The sequence below is a fragment of the Tachysurus fulvidraco genome, chromosome 5 (assembly GCF_022655615.1).
Source record: "Tachysurus fulvidraco isolate hzauxx_2018 chromosome 5, HZAU_PFXX_2.0, whole genome shotgun sequence".
Classification (NCBI taxonomy): domain Eukaryota; kingdom Metazoa; phylum Chordata; class Actinopteri; order Siluriformes; family Bagridae; genus Tachysurus; species Tachysurus fulvidraco.
This window is the reverse complement of record NC_062522.1, coordinates 8,179,030-8,194,178: the sequence shown is the minus strand read 5'-3', so window position 1 is coordinate 8,194,178 and position 15,149 is coordinate 8,179,030. Positions and strand designations below refer to the sequence as shown.

The 15,149-nt window shown below is 35.3% G+C and overlaps 1 protein-coding gene across 1 annotated transcript; it reads right to left on the bottom strand.

Moving 5' to 3' along the window:
• Positions 1–477: 477 nt before the first annotated feature.
• On the bottom strand, positions 478–13,486 carry rgs8 (regulator of G protein signaling 8). Its single transcript, XM_027154481.2, has 5 exons — positions 13,233–13,486; positions 6,002–6,112; positions 5,848–5,909; positions 1,839–2,005; positions 478–1,052 (listed from the first exon to the last, which is right to left on the bottom strand). Exons 2-5 carry the CDS (start codon positions 6,100–6,102, stop codon positions 858–860), a joined length of 525 nt encoding a protein of 174 aa, XP_027010282.2. The 5' UTR covers positions 6,103–6,112; positions 13,233–13,486; the 3' UTR covers positions 478–857.
• Between the last annotated feature and the right edge of the window lie 1,663 nt (positions 13,487–15,149).

Genomic DNA, 15,149 nt, shown 5'->3' with positions numbered 1-15,149 from the left:
TACAGTTTCTTTCAAATATATTCCATCAGTCTCAACTTTCCCTTATAAACAATAAACATGGTCTGAACTGTAAGCCATTTCATAATACTACATTTGTCAACTGTTTACAGTTTGCTGACCTACATTCAGTGCCATCTGCTGAAAGGAAACCCAATTCTTCCATATTTAGCCAATGCTTTTCATGGGTGAAAATGACTCACATTAGAATGTGGCATACATAATACATCTTATGTGAGTACTGAGCTTCATTGTCTCTTTATTCTGGTCATGCTAATGTTTCATGATTGCAGAAACGAGGACAATGTTTTGGAACAACACAGTTTGCTTCTTATGTGCTTATAGTTCAATCGGTTCATTAAGTAAACATTCACCATTGATTGCGGAAACATTTTCTATTTTTTCAACATAACAGCCTGGATAATAAGTCAAACCTCCTGATAGTATTAGAAAAAAAAAATATTTAAAAGAATTCCTGAACTTTTTTTTTTTCGTTTATTATTAACAAGACATCTGACACAATTTACTTCTCTTATTTCAATTAAAAAAGAGGTGGAAAAAAAACAAAACTAGGAAATCAAAAAGGTGTATTGATTTTGAATTGATACACCCAAAAACGAGCTGTGACCCATTTTATTCCACATGCTTTTACACATAAATGCATCTGTGATAGATTTTGGAAGGAGGTCACCTCACGAGGGAGCACAGTAACAGGTAATATATACTCTATACAAGTGCAAACAAGCTACACAGTTCTACACTGCATATTCAGTCAAACTCAATATGTATAACAGTAAAGGTCTGCTCTAATATCGCTAGAGGTTTTCACCACACAAGCAAAACAACACAGAGATTCCTCTTTAAACTGACTTTCTCTGACAGTGCATCTGTGTCCTGTTCATGATCTCTTGATAGATCTTGGATCGAAGAAACCTAGGATAGGAGTCTTTCTCCATGAGGCTGAAGACCCTGGTTTGGATCTCATTGAGACTGGAGCATGTTGGTTCCAGAAGTTTCTGTCTGGTCTCTTCCCTGGTCCTAAAGTCTATGTTAACCTGTAAAGAGACACAATGGCTTCATTCATTTGTGTATACCAAATTCCACCTAACTGAGAGAATATCTTTTTGCTGAACGTTGTTAATCCCTCCAGCACAGTTCCAGAGACTTGTTGATTTTACACCATAAGCACACTGATTCTGTGCTGTCTTTGAACAAGGATGCTGAACTCTAAATCATGTTCATCTCTGCTAAATTTACTGCAATAAAAGGTCACAGAAACAACATTCCTACAATAGGCTTCATTTATTAAACTATATTCAACCGAACTGATTTGTAATTCATATAAATAAGCATTTACACAACAAATGTGGTATTTATAAAGACACACTGAAAAACATTCCTATCCCGAAGGAGCTTCACCTTAGTTGGCTTATAATTGTATAATTGGTGAGTAATGATTTCTTATCTTACACAAATTACATTGCTAAGGATAAATAGTTTATTTATTTCAATTGCATGTAAACATTACGTTTTAAGAAAAAGTTCTAAAAGGCCAGCTAGCTAACATGACGCAAGCTGATGGAATGTATTAAGAAAGAACATAATATTCATTGGCATATATCTTATCTTCAGTGAGAATAGCTAAATGGTTCGCTAGATGGTTAAGAAAAGCAAGCTTGATGCCTCATACTGTAACACCAAGTAAGAAGGATGGATTAAACGTTCCTAGAACATTCAGACAGTTTCTATACTTTAAGCATGCTAAAATCTAAACATGTTATCTAATTGAATACATGTGAGATGTTGCTGGTGTTCATTTTGTTAACTATACCCCAAATTACCTCTTTTGGTGCTTGAACATCAATAAATTCTCTATAGATCTTGTTGGCTTTTGACACCAGCTTTGCAGGTGATTTGATCTTTTTGTAGTCTTCACAAGCTAACCAGAACTCGATGTTCTCGTCACTGAACTCTGTTTTAAGGAATGTTCTGAATGCAGCCAAACCATCTATAAGACAAAAACAGAATGAATGAAGACAAAAATAATCCATGCAATAAATGTTGTTGTTTTGGATGTTCTGATTTGCCTCAGTTTGGTCCGCATACTTGATTTGGCAGAGGTTTTACCAGATGCCCTTCTTGACAAAACCCTCCCATTTTATCTAGGCTTGGGACTGGCACTGAGAAATAACCCTTCAGTAGCTGAGTTAGCTCCCTGACCAGGAATCAAACTTGGACCACTGCAATGAGAGTGTGGGATCCTGTTGCTGGACCCACAAATGGGTCCACACATTATATACAGTGTAAAATGTAAAAAAAAAAAAAAAAGTACATTGAAAACTGCACTGTGTCTAAGCCTAGCATTTCTGCCAAAGGTATTGGAGCTACAGTATTTTAAATCTTCCGATCTATACTCCCTGCAGGAGATACTGTGTTCATATCAGCACTGTGTACAGTGATATTGGGGCAGTGGTGGCTCAAGTGGTAAAGGCTCTGGGTTGTTGACCGGAGATTGCAGTTTAAACCCCAGCACTGCCACTGTTGGGCTCATGAACAAGGCCCTTTCTGCTCCAGGGGTGATATATCATGGCTGACCTTGTGCTCTGACTGCAACCTCCAAAAAGTTAGAATATGCAAACAAAGAATTTCACCTTGCCGTAATGTATATGTGACAAAAATAAAGACTTTTTCTTCTTCTTTTGATGGTTCTTACAAACTGTGTAGCAGGAACCACCAAACACCAACCAGGTGCTGTATGCTTTGGAAAGAGCCCTAAAGAAATATGGTTTAAAAAAATGATCTTTTTTATAATATCTTTCAATAAAAATATCTTTCACTAAAAATTTCAACAATGTATATAGATTTAAATGTTGTCTTGTCATAGTGTTATTTGATGGATTTGATTTACTCTCACTGTCAGTCAGGAACGGTACCTATAAGTCATTCTCATCCTCAGTAGAGTACTATATTAATACAAGTAGTTAAACCTTTCCCCCATAGAGTACAGTATTAATAGGTTGAGTGATTCTCATCCTCTGTGGGGGACATACTAATAGATTGAAATGATTATCATCAATAGAAAGCAAAATATGTACATTACAGATTTTATTCATTTTAAATCTTCTTATTGTTCTTTAATCGTTATTATTGCTTGTTTTAGTGTTTTCGTGTGTATTATTATATTGTTTAATTCTATTTTGCTTCATTATCTCTTGTCTTAGTATCATTTTTTCTGTGTATTTTTACCGACACTCTTTTATTGGACAGCACTTTGGTCAGTCCAATGGCTGTTTTAAATGTGCTATAAAAAATAAAGTGAACTTGAACTACAGATATACAGTATAGAAAATTTCAATGCAGAAAACAGTCCCATGGTCTGATGACTTGACCGAAGGCACAGCCTGGGTCTTTACAATTAAGGGTGCATTCATAAGGTAAAGACCCTGATATTAGCAGTCGAGATAAGATGAAATTCCCAAAAACAAACCACCCAAGTGTCTATACACTTTGTTCTAATGGACCATTCTAACACATGCAATAAGGCATTGCCTTATAATATTATGTTACATAAATATTATATAATAGATCTTCTTCTAGATAAGAAGTAGTCCTGAAACACTTATTAGCTCATAAGATCATTTAAAACTTTATCACGCATTCTATCATGAATTCCCTGCTATTATGTTGCATTTAGATCTGTGGGATAGGAAATCACAGGGCCACAGTTGTTGTTGTTCTCATTTATCTCATTGACATGTCAGGAGGTCATGCTGTGCTACTTGAATTTCTGGGGTTTTGTCATTTCCTTTTCATCCTTCTTCACTTGGGAGGTTGTTTATTTAGTGGCAGTATTCCAGCATGTGGGATGCTGATTAGTTCTTATTGTCTAGGGGAGCAGTACACCAACAGTCATCAAATATTATTTTTTTCTAGTGCTCTTTTGGCCTAGCATGTGCCTGACAAACACTTTTATAACAGTGCCATACATCAGACAAGAAATTTAACTAAATCTAGTAATACATTTGTACTGTAAAATAAGCACCAATTCTGGATCATACAACAAAAGCCAAAACCTGGAAGTCATACGAACAGGAAGTACTGTAATAACAATAACAATAATAATATGTCTCTGAGTGATATATGAATAGCCAATAATAATGGTAATAGCTAAGAATAGACATGTAGTTCAGTCATTCTGTAAAATATTACCAAATGCATATGGGTATCTTCTTTCAGGAAAGAGCTTCACAACCTTTGCTCACATCCTAGGCCTACAAATGTGAGCTAGTGCAGATAGCATTAAACTGTATATAAATGGCACTGCTGGTAAACGCAATTATAGTGTTGTTCAGGAAATTCAATAAAAAAACAATCAAGAGGTGAGGACAACAGCATTGTGTTCCCTGGCTACCCAAAGAACAAATAATTCTGTTTTCTGTAGCCAGTGTGACATCGGCACATCAGGCCAAAAAAACAAAACAAAACAGAAAGTCCTAAAATCTTTTTCTTACAGTACCTGTCTTTGCAAAGGACATCAAAATATTCATTTATTTGCTAACAGAAATATTGTTTTCTAATATTATTTTACATTATCAGGTATACAGGCAATGGTTACACATCCATAGAGTCCCAAAGTTTGTAGCAGTTGTTCAAGAAATTATTGTCTTCATAAAATGAGTCTTCTCATTTGTAAATACACCAGTATTTAATTCTACTGAACTACTAATTATTTATTTTGAGTGACCAATCCAATAAAAAATGTTGTTGTTATTTACAGTATTATACTTAGTAGTCAAAATTAGGAACTACCACACAGAGGCTCAGTGGGGCAGGAAATATGCTGCCCGATAATAGTTTCAAATTATTTTCAACAATTTTCTTGTTTTATAGCAAAATAAATAAATAAATAAATAAATAAATAAATAAATAAATAATAATAATAATAATAATAATAATAATAATAATAATAATAATAATAATAATAATAATAATAATAATAATAATAATAATAATAATAATAATAATAATAATAATAATAATAATAATAATAATGATAATAATGATAATAATAATACAGACATGCTGGAAAAACTGGTGCAGATAGAAAAGGAAAAGAAAGCAAAGGAAATATCTCATTGCATGAGGTAGGTACAGTAGATAGATAGATAGATAGATAGATAGATAGATAGATAGATAGATAGATAGATAGATAGATAGATAGATAGATAGATAGATAGATGCAACTTTATTGTATTAGTACTAATTACTGATTGTACAAAACAACAAAGTGATGTTTAGCATCTACTAGAAGTGTAAATAATATAATGGAAAAAGTGCAAAGGTGACAGACAAATATGTCTAAAAAATATTTATGCTGTGTAAATGTGTGCATCATGTACATTGTATGTACAACAGTAACCAAGAAATATACACTGCATGTACAGATAATATACATAAATTGGTGTAAACCAGGTTAAGCAATAAATTATATACAATTACAATTGGTAGAAAAAGATGTAATAGAGTGTACATAGTGAAGCAGAACAGAAATGTGATTACAAGACAGTATTAGTATGATATTACAAGTATTAGTGCAATATCAAGGTGATAGTGGTGCAGTGTAGAGTTCAGTAGGTTCATTCTTGAAGGAAAAACATATTCTATATAATATAATCTAAAATAATAAAACTATAAATATTATACATGTATCTAATATAAAGCAACATAAGAGTGATGGTGAATATGCATTTTTAGACAAATTGCAAGCTTTGTCTAATATTGACTGGAACAAATAAATAAATGTTTATAACTTATTATGTGTAAAATGCATAGTTTATTCAAACAACTTACACTTGCTTGACAGGAGAATATCAAACGAATCAGCCCATTTGGACACTTCATCTGTAGTCAACCTAAAAATATTAGACCTGGTTAAGCACAATGCATAAAACTGTTAGTTTTGTACAAACCGATTCAGATAAGTCTAAAGAGAAACATCACATACTTCAGGTATCTTGTGGATCTTTCTGGTCCTGGCGGGAAAAATTCGGAAAAGTCACTGCATGAGTCAGATTTATTGGATAGACAACCAAGTCTCGTTTTCATGGCTGCGTATCTAAAACGCAAAAAGAAATCTTATGAGGAAATAAGGGAAGAGGACAACAATTGACACAGAGGATCAAAACATGAGGCAATGAAAAGATCTCATCTCTGTCCATTAAATTTTGCACTTGTATGAAGGAAGAGAGTAAATAATGCATTATAGACAATCTCATTCAATTATATAAATATTTTTTGTACTTTTTTAGTAAAAGTATGTGAGAATTTCTCAAAATAATAAGTTCACAGAACCACAAATTTATACCTATTTAAAGTAATATTTGTCTTAGCATCTTTGTAGCAACCTCACGTTGCTGTAAATGTTAACGTAGCTCAAAAATATCCATTTTGTGTTGTTCTATGAAGGGAGTAACATACACTGCGGGCCAAAAGTTTGGGATCACATAAGCATCATTTTCTAAAGCAAATTGATTAGTATAAAATTATTTTATGATTGTGCTAGCGCAGCTAGAAACTGCTGTAGTGATTAAGGGCCTTCTTTAGGTTAGTTTAGTATCTGGAGCATTAGGAGTTGTGGGTTTGTTTACAGGCTCGACATGGACGGAAAGAAAGAGCTAACTTTCTTTTCACAGTGAGAACTTATGCTACCATGCTGTGAACTTCTCCCTTTATAGAACAATACAAGTACATAATACAGTACAAATACAAGGACATTTCCAAGTCATCCTAAACTTTTGAACGGTATAAATGTGTAAATCTAACACTGGCCTTAAACCCAGTAACCAAGAGAAAATCTTTAGATCATTTTTTTTTATATATAACTTATATAATTCATATATATATAAGTATATAGTATAATGGCATAATATATATAAAGATGAGTGTAAAAATCATGCATCATGCATTTATCTATTATAAATGTATCAATTGTTCCAATTTATTGCATCATAACCTTAATTATTGGATGCTAACTACAGTTCATTGCCTCTGTATTCATTCTGAAATGCTTTCAAGTAACACTTTAATGTTTTTTCCTCTGGTGAGCTAAATATTTAAGGCAGAGGCATCACTCCCTAAACTTGGGACACGTGCTGAGCTATTTATAAAATCCTCTGACAAATCGGTCTAGTCAGAGGGAAGCCAGTGCATGTACCGGGCAACTACAGAGCAAAGATAGGTCTTGGGAGGGCTTCTAAAAAAATGTGTGGTTTAGATTTACAGTATTCTCACAAGAAATTTAAATCCTCTTAACATTTCCTCTGCCTCATCTTCTGAAGTGATTCTGCTTGCCAGTGACTGAATGGTCTAAAATTCTCTTTGATGTGTGCATTGCAGTTTGGTGCATTAGCTGGCTGGCAGAGCTTAAGCTTTGGTTTTGTAACATGCAAATGGCCTGTGGGTTGTCCTAGATTTTCATTTTACATCAATGCTTTTCTCTATTTGTGTCCAGGCTGCAGTTCCATCTGTTATACAGTCTACTTGTCTGTCTCTAAACATCTTTGAGAACAGGCGCTAAAGCAGAATGTCCAGGTACATTTAAAATAGCCTGTAATTATATTAGCTAATAGCTCAGTCGAGTCTGAAGAAAAGACTGAAATGATAGACTTATCCGGGGCTAGCTTTGTTACGCCCAAAGAAGGGGACAAAGGATGCATGATGCATGATTTGTACACTCATCCAAGGGATCCTTCACAGTTAAGTCATCCTCTAAGAAGTACAACACATTCTTCAGTGAATGCTAGCTGTGAATCCTGATGCTGTATGGCTCTTTCACAGCTTCTACTGCGATATTGCTTCCTGCTGTGCTTCTTACTGCCCACAATTAATATGCCTTGCCATCTGATCTCCTTCCTTCGCTTAGGCTATTTTTTGCATTCAAGTCTGCCTGCTTTGCTGAAGGGAAATTCAGGCTTTTGTGAGCATTTATTTAATCAGGACAACAGAAGACTCAGATGATGATGCTAGAGGACATTTTAGCCAATTAATCATGCATCAATAAAATGTAGTATTCTAGCGGGCTGCTATAGTTTATTATTTGTATTTTTTTATATAATACTATTCATTAATCGGAATTTCCTCACATGTACGTCTGAAAGCACAGCGAAAAGCTGGGATTTTTTTTATTTTTAATTATAAGAAAAGAGGAAATGTGCAGCGTTTTCACTATACAGCAATCAAGATGTGGCCATAGGTTGTTGTTTAAGTTTAAGCAAATCGGTGACCATTTCAGGAATCTTATTCTTTTTACAAAAGCACGTAATCAAACAACACATGAAATGAGGGGTTTGATTAACATGGATCATCAGGTTTTGGACAAATTAGTGGAATCTGTGTCATTTCAAATGAACAATGCCATTAACCATTTTTACCAGTATACTGGAGTTCCATTCCTCCGACTTATCGAGACTTTTCATCAACAAGTCTGATATAAAATGAGTCAGGACACTGTTGGCTTTCAGTGTGAGACAGTGTTTTCCTGTTTGGATAACTTTAGACAGAATTTTAGTGGTTTAAAATAACACCTCCAAATTTTAGACGACCAAGAACGAGCGCTTGGGACGTCTCAGAAGGAAGAAATGGGTTTGATGTCACCGTTTACTTTGAAACATTTATGTAAAATAAAACTTTCGTTTTTTAAAAAGATTTTCATTTTCTATGAAGATATCGCCCCTAGTAGGCTAGTGAAAAACAAAAATAGTTATAAAACACTACAAATTCTTAAATCCTTGAGTGTCTACTTTCATATCAGCTTTATTTTAAGCACCACTATGGAGTTGGACATGATAAAGAAGTTTAATGCTGAACATGGACACAACCAACAGATGCAAATTCTTTTTTTATTGTGTTATTGCAGTTGTTATGCTCTGTTCATATTCATGTGTTCTTTATTTGAGCCTCATATGTGATCATATTTGGTCTAATTTTCTCCTACATGTACCTAAAAACACTTTTTTTATAGTCTGTAGTCTTAACAATATGTAATTTGCTTTGCTTGAATGCGCCTCCTATTTGTATCTGTATTTTTATCCATTTAGAACACATTATCTGTTTAATCTGCATAACATCTCCTAGGGCACTCAAATCCTTGTTGCTGGTTTGGTCTAGGAACACCACACAAGTCCTGCTGTTTTGGAAATAATTTTACCCAGTCATTTTGCCATCAGAATTTGGTCTGTTGTCAAATCGCTCATATCCTTACGCTCGCCAATTTCTCCCAACACATCAGTTTGTGTACTTATTCTTCAAATGCTGCTTAATGTCAATGTTGATGCCTTTGATGCATTTGCATATAACCTTCTTCTCTAAATGGTGTATGAAAGGCGTATGTCCAAATGCATAAGATGACGTGAGACGTTTTATGTAACTTTGTCAGTACATGGACAAGAGAACAACAGTCATCGATTATTATTATGGGTTGACTGAGAAAATCTTAGTTTTTAAATGTTTTTTTAGTTATTAGTTTAATTTTACTATTCGTAATTATACTATTGATCAGAGGAGCTACACATGCTTTGAGCTTTAAAGTGTGTTATAAATATGATGTGCCATAACAATGACAAAGATACCCCAAAACAATCGATCCTTCCTTCCGTCCTTCCTTCCATCCAATCATCCATCCATCCATCCATCTATCCATCCATCCATCCATCCATCCATCCATCCACTTACAGTGTTCTAGAATATTCAGTCATGTTGTGGCTTAACTTAATTTTGCCAGGGCATCCATGCTTTTTCTCACTTACGTGGCTGTGGTTGTGTCAGATGGAATAAACTGCAGGAAGCATCAAGTACCATTACTAAACCATTCACAGTGGTATTATTCCTACTGAGATTTCCTGCCTGACCTCATCCTGACTCCGCGCACAGGAAGTATGTCTGGTCTCAAGCCACAATGGAATTAATGACACTATTAGAGATCGACTGAGTAATTCTGACTGAGATCGACTGTGTTTTCACCTGATGAAGTTCACATCAGGTGAAAACACAAACTCAGGTGCAGATCGATTTACCCAGTTCAAAATAATAACCCACGGTTAAAACTTAAGGGTTAGGGTTTAGTTTTTTAGTGCTGCTTAATCACGACCTTTGAAGTACCCATCAAAAATGTGCATACAGAGACCATCTCCGACAGATCCAGGTCTTCTCTTACATCACACTTTACCAGAATCCAAATATAGGAGGCCTCAGAGCCCAAGGCTGCCTTCACACAGTGTTTCACACTTTGGTATGACAGGATTAGAGCACCACTGGGTCACTGACCACACACGGTGCTTCTTCTATCTATTTCTGGAATTGCCCTTTCCTCATGAAGCCCTCCCATGCACCATGACATGAGCTACTGCTACATCAAATCATAGTTTGTTTAAAATATCAAAATGTTACAACCGAGGTCAGCTCTGTTATATTTAGACATCACAATGGATTATGTTCTACTCTTTGCTGCAGTGACATCTTTGGGCTTCTTTGTATGTTTGCTGTAAGTCACATGCTTTATCTGAAAGGGTTTTTTTTCTGTGGAAGTCTTGTGTTTGTGTTTAGAGGCATGAGAGAGAGAGAGAGAGAGAGAGAGAGAGAGAGAGAGAGAGAGAGAGAGAGAGAGAGAGAGAGAGAGAGAGAGATTTGTTTTCAGTGAAATAAATACAGTAAGATTTACAGTTAAAAATAATGTGTGTTTTTATTCCATGTAACACTTTGGATTTCTGCTTAATCATAGCATTCCTCTATACTCATATATTTGATGACTTTTTACCATCAAGCAGCTTCGAGGAGCTTCTGATCTAAATTCTGAACAAATTTTCACATTAACAAATAAAATCCCTCTCATTTTTTCTACATGCATATCTTTATAAAAAATAATAATTTCAGGTTAAATTGAATGTAGAATTTACTGCAAGTCTTTGTGTCACTAGAGTGGATGATGTTTAACACACTTCAACCCTCAAATCTCAGCTGTGTTATTTATTTGAGAATAAAATGCGTTAACACATTTTTTTATTTAAATTTTCATAAATAAATTTGCTGCTGAAATTGAAAAATGAAAGATAATTGTTTAAAAAAAGCGCTACAAGAGATAAATGATGACAAATCATCTGGGAAAGTTTCATATAATCCCTTTTAAACCCCATTATTATGACTTTAGGTGTGTTAGAACTAAGCGAAGTTTAAAAAAAATAATAAATAAATAAACTTTTTTTATTTAAGTCAAAGTGGAATTTATCATCTACATAAATATTGTAGAATGAAGAATGAAGTACAGTTTTAATTTCAACAGTCAAGTTACAGAAGAGATGTATAGTCTTTAATTATGATGAAAAGGTTTTTTCTTTTAAATTAGACACTGATGTTAGTTACTGATAAAACATTTGTTCATCTTCACCAAAGAATGTAGGGGACAAATAGATAACAGCAGATTTATAAAGATTTCAGACAGTCAAAGAGGAGATGTCAACTACATGTGGCCTTTGAGGATAACAGCCCACTAATCGATACACAATTGTCGGACTGTATATGAGTGTAGAAAGGATATTTCCCATAATAACACTCTCTGGTGTTTATAACGGTTTATAATCACACCCTCCAGCGTCACTCAAATGATGATGAGGTTCACTTTTGAGTCTGGTTCCTCTCAAGGTTTCTTCCTGTTCCATCTAAGGGAGTTTTTCCTCACCACAGTCACATCAGACTATTTATTATAAAGAAACTCCAAGTTTGAGCAGAAGTCAAAAGTGGTACTAGAAATAAAAACTCACACCAAATAGTCATAGTGACATCAGCTAGTGATGGTAATATAATGTCATTAAAAAGCACATTCTATAAAGGGAATATTTGCTGTACAGATTTGCACCAAATATGTATCTTATCACCAACATTTGTGCCTTAATATGAGACAATGCAAATTAGACTGAGATAATAAAAGAAAAGAAAAACAGCAACATGTACAGTATAAGTAGCAGAGAACGCATGACCAACCTGTACTAGCCATCAGACTAGTCATAATGAATCTATTGAAAGACTTAATCTTTATCAGAAAGGAAACACAAAGAAACAAACAAAGAAAAACAATTGTCATTATTTATGACTTATGGTTAATGTGTTGATCTACCAACTATAAGGTTGTGAGTTTGAATCCCAAGTACACCAAGCTCCCACTGCTGGGCCCCTGAGCAAGGCTCTTAACCCTCAATTGCTCAGGTGTATAAATGTAAGTTGCTCTGAATAACGGGCTTCTGACAAATTCTGTAAATATAAATGCATTATATACAGTAGGGGATCAACTCAAATGCACAATGTGATTACAGGGTAAAAAAGAATGATGGTAAAAACACTCATAGCTAATTGTATGTTTATTTCTTCTCTGTCAGCCCTTTTAACTGATCGTCTGTTTTGTTATTTCATCTCCACACCCATTCTAAATCCATCTTTAAACCAGAGGTTTGTCTGCATTATCAACTTCAAGCAAATTCTGATGAACCTTCAGATCAAAAACAGGCAAAAAAAAAAAAAACAGTCATAGACCCCAGAGTGACCACAGTAATGTCTTTCACAATAAATCATTTGAAATGATATTGAATCTTTAAATAAAACCAGTTTCTATAATGCCTCGTTAACGGTGGAGCAGTTATTATGCATACAATAAAACGTGCTCTCCTGCCAGGCTAAAAAAAAAACTGCGGGTGTCATGAGTGGGTGCATCAAAGTCGTACCTGATCTCTGCCACTTCCTTTTTCTGACATTTACTGTTCCCACTAATCCCTGAGCTCTTCAAGCAAACATGCATTTGATGTTCAGTAACCAAACTAAAAAAAAAAAAATATATATATATATATATATATATATATATATATATATATATATATATATATATATATATATATATATATATATAACTTGTTAATTTGTATGATAAATATGATTCCTGCATCATGTGTAAGAATTCATACCGGATTTGTATAAATCCTCAAAAAAGCAAAGGAAATACTCCATTTGTTATCAATAATATCAGGATATAATAAAAGGCAGGTTTGAATTATATAATAAGTGATTAACCACCTGATCTGGTTTTCACATGGATTAAATGATTATTTAATCTTAATAACGTGCAGAAAAAAAACACCTCTAAACACAGCCAGCCTGCTATCAGAAGCTGGTTGATGTGATGAATATGGAGTCCTTACCTTAATCCGTGTGCCGCGGTGCAGTGCAGGGTTTTTGATGTCTTTTGGTTTGGTTTTGGTTTTTGATTTATTCTGCTTGGTTTCTGTAGCTGTTGATGTACTGATGCCTTGGTGTGCTGTCTGCTGAAGCCCACATGTAGCAGCTAACACTTGGTGTGTTCAATGATGTGAAAACATGGGGAAGTGAAGGCAGCGAGAGGAGGGAGCGATGAGAGAGGAGTGGGGTGAAAATAACACAGAAGAGTGAGAAGCTCAGCGAGCATGCAAGGCTCTTCAGAAATCTGAACAGTATTCATTGGCGTGCCGGGGGGGCGACACTAAAAAGAAGAAAGAGACATGCAGTGAATTTATGATGAAACATAAATAAAATCTCTGTATCCAAAAGGAAGTAAATGACCAAAATGGGGTCAGTGTTACAAATACTGCTGTGTGTATTTGCTGTAAATCAGTGAATACATTTTATTTATCTTGCAAATCTGTTCTGCAAGCCTTGTCATAATAATGTCTAACAAGTGCATATGATATCCAAATCTTTCATTTTTTTTGACGGACCAAATCGTAGCGTGAGTCGACAGCGAGGACACACTGGCCTCATTTGATAGCACTTAAGTAGAGAACAGTGGCATGCTTGAAAAAGCACCATGCTCTGCACATCACCACCAAGGAGGCTGGATTTTTGTACATGGATTATAGAACAGAGTTTGTGCATGTGAGCACGTGAGCATGTGAGCACGTGTAACGATGATAAATTCACACACATGTAATTTCTAATGTAATATCCAACATGTAACATACTTGGCAAGTCGTGGCCTAATGGTTAGAGAGTCTGACTCGTAATCCTAAGGTTGTGGGTTCAAGTCTCGGACCGGCCACGACTGAGGTGCCCTTGAGCAAGGCATCGAACCCCCCAACTGCTCCCCGGGCACCGCAGCATAAATGGCTGCCCCCTGCTCTGGGAGTGTGTTCACGGTGTGTGTGCACTTTGGATGGGTCAAATGCAGAGAACAAATTCTGAGTATGGTTCCCCATACTTAGCGTATGTCACGTCACTTTTTTTTTTTTTAATCATCACCGTAATCTAAAACAATGCCGCAAATTCTCAAATCTGGTTGGCTGTTGATTAATTTTCTACAATAGCGGGTCAAACAGTGGATTACAGTTTGAAAAAAAATCACATGTTTATATCAGTGCAATCCAATCTAATATGTTACACATGTTTATTTTACATCGTTGGAAGGAGTCTCCAGCATCAGGAATTTGTATCAGACAGAAGTTAAGCTTCAGGAGCGAGAGAGTTTTTCTGTAACATAAAAAGCAAACAAAGAGACAGCTTGGCAAGAGAATGACAAATGATTATGTAAAGCTGCTATTTCATAAGTGATTAACAAGAATCATTATGTTTTGTGTACATTTCAATATATATCACTTTGATTATCAAGCTGGATTTATATGGGAGTTGTTCAGGTTAGGATTTAAACAAGAAAATCAGATGAATTCTCTGAAAAATGAGAGAATTTCAAATACAGAGCAATACAATTTTAATTCATTCAATTTCTACCGCTTATCCGAACCTATCTCAGGCGTCATCGGGCATCAAGGCAAGATACACCCTGGACGGAGTGCCAACCCATCGCAGGGCACACACACACTCTCATTCACTCACACAATCACACACTACGGACAATTTTTCCAGAGATGCCAATCAACCTACCACGCATGTCTTTGGACCGGGGGAGAAAACCGGAGTACCCGGAGGAAACCCCCGAGGCACGGGGAGAACATGCAAACTCCACACACACAAGGCGAAGGCGGGAATCGAACCCCCAACCCTGGAGGTATGAGGCGAACGTGCTAACCACTAAGCCACCGTGCCCCTTGCATTTCACATGAGAAGACTAATATTGTGTTAGGAGGAGA

Bases quoted from the DNA above. Each gene is read 5' to 3' on its own strand.
- rgs8 (XM_027154481.2), bottom strand. From the start codon at position 6,102: ATGAAAACGAGACTTGGTTGTCTATCCAATAAATCTGACTCATGCAGT. The intron at 2,006-5,847 runs GTAAGTTGTTTG...TTTGTCTTATAG, and splicing joins TATTCTCCTGTCAAGCAAGT to ATGGTTTGGCTGCATTCAGA. The intron at 1,053-1,838 runs GTAATTTGGGGT...GTCTCTTTACAG, and splicing joins ATGTTCAAGCACCAAAAGAG to GTTAACATAGACTTTAGGAC.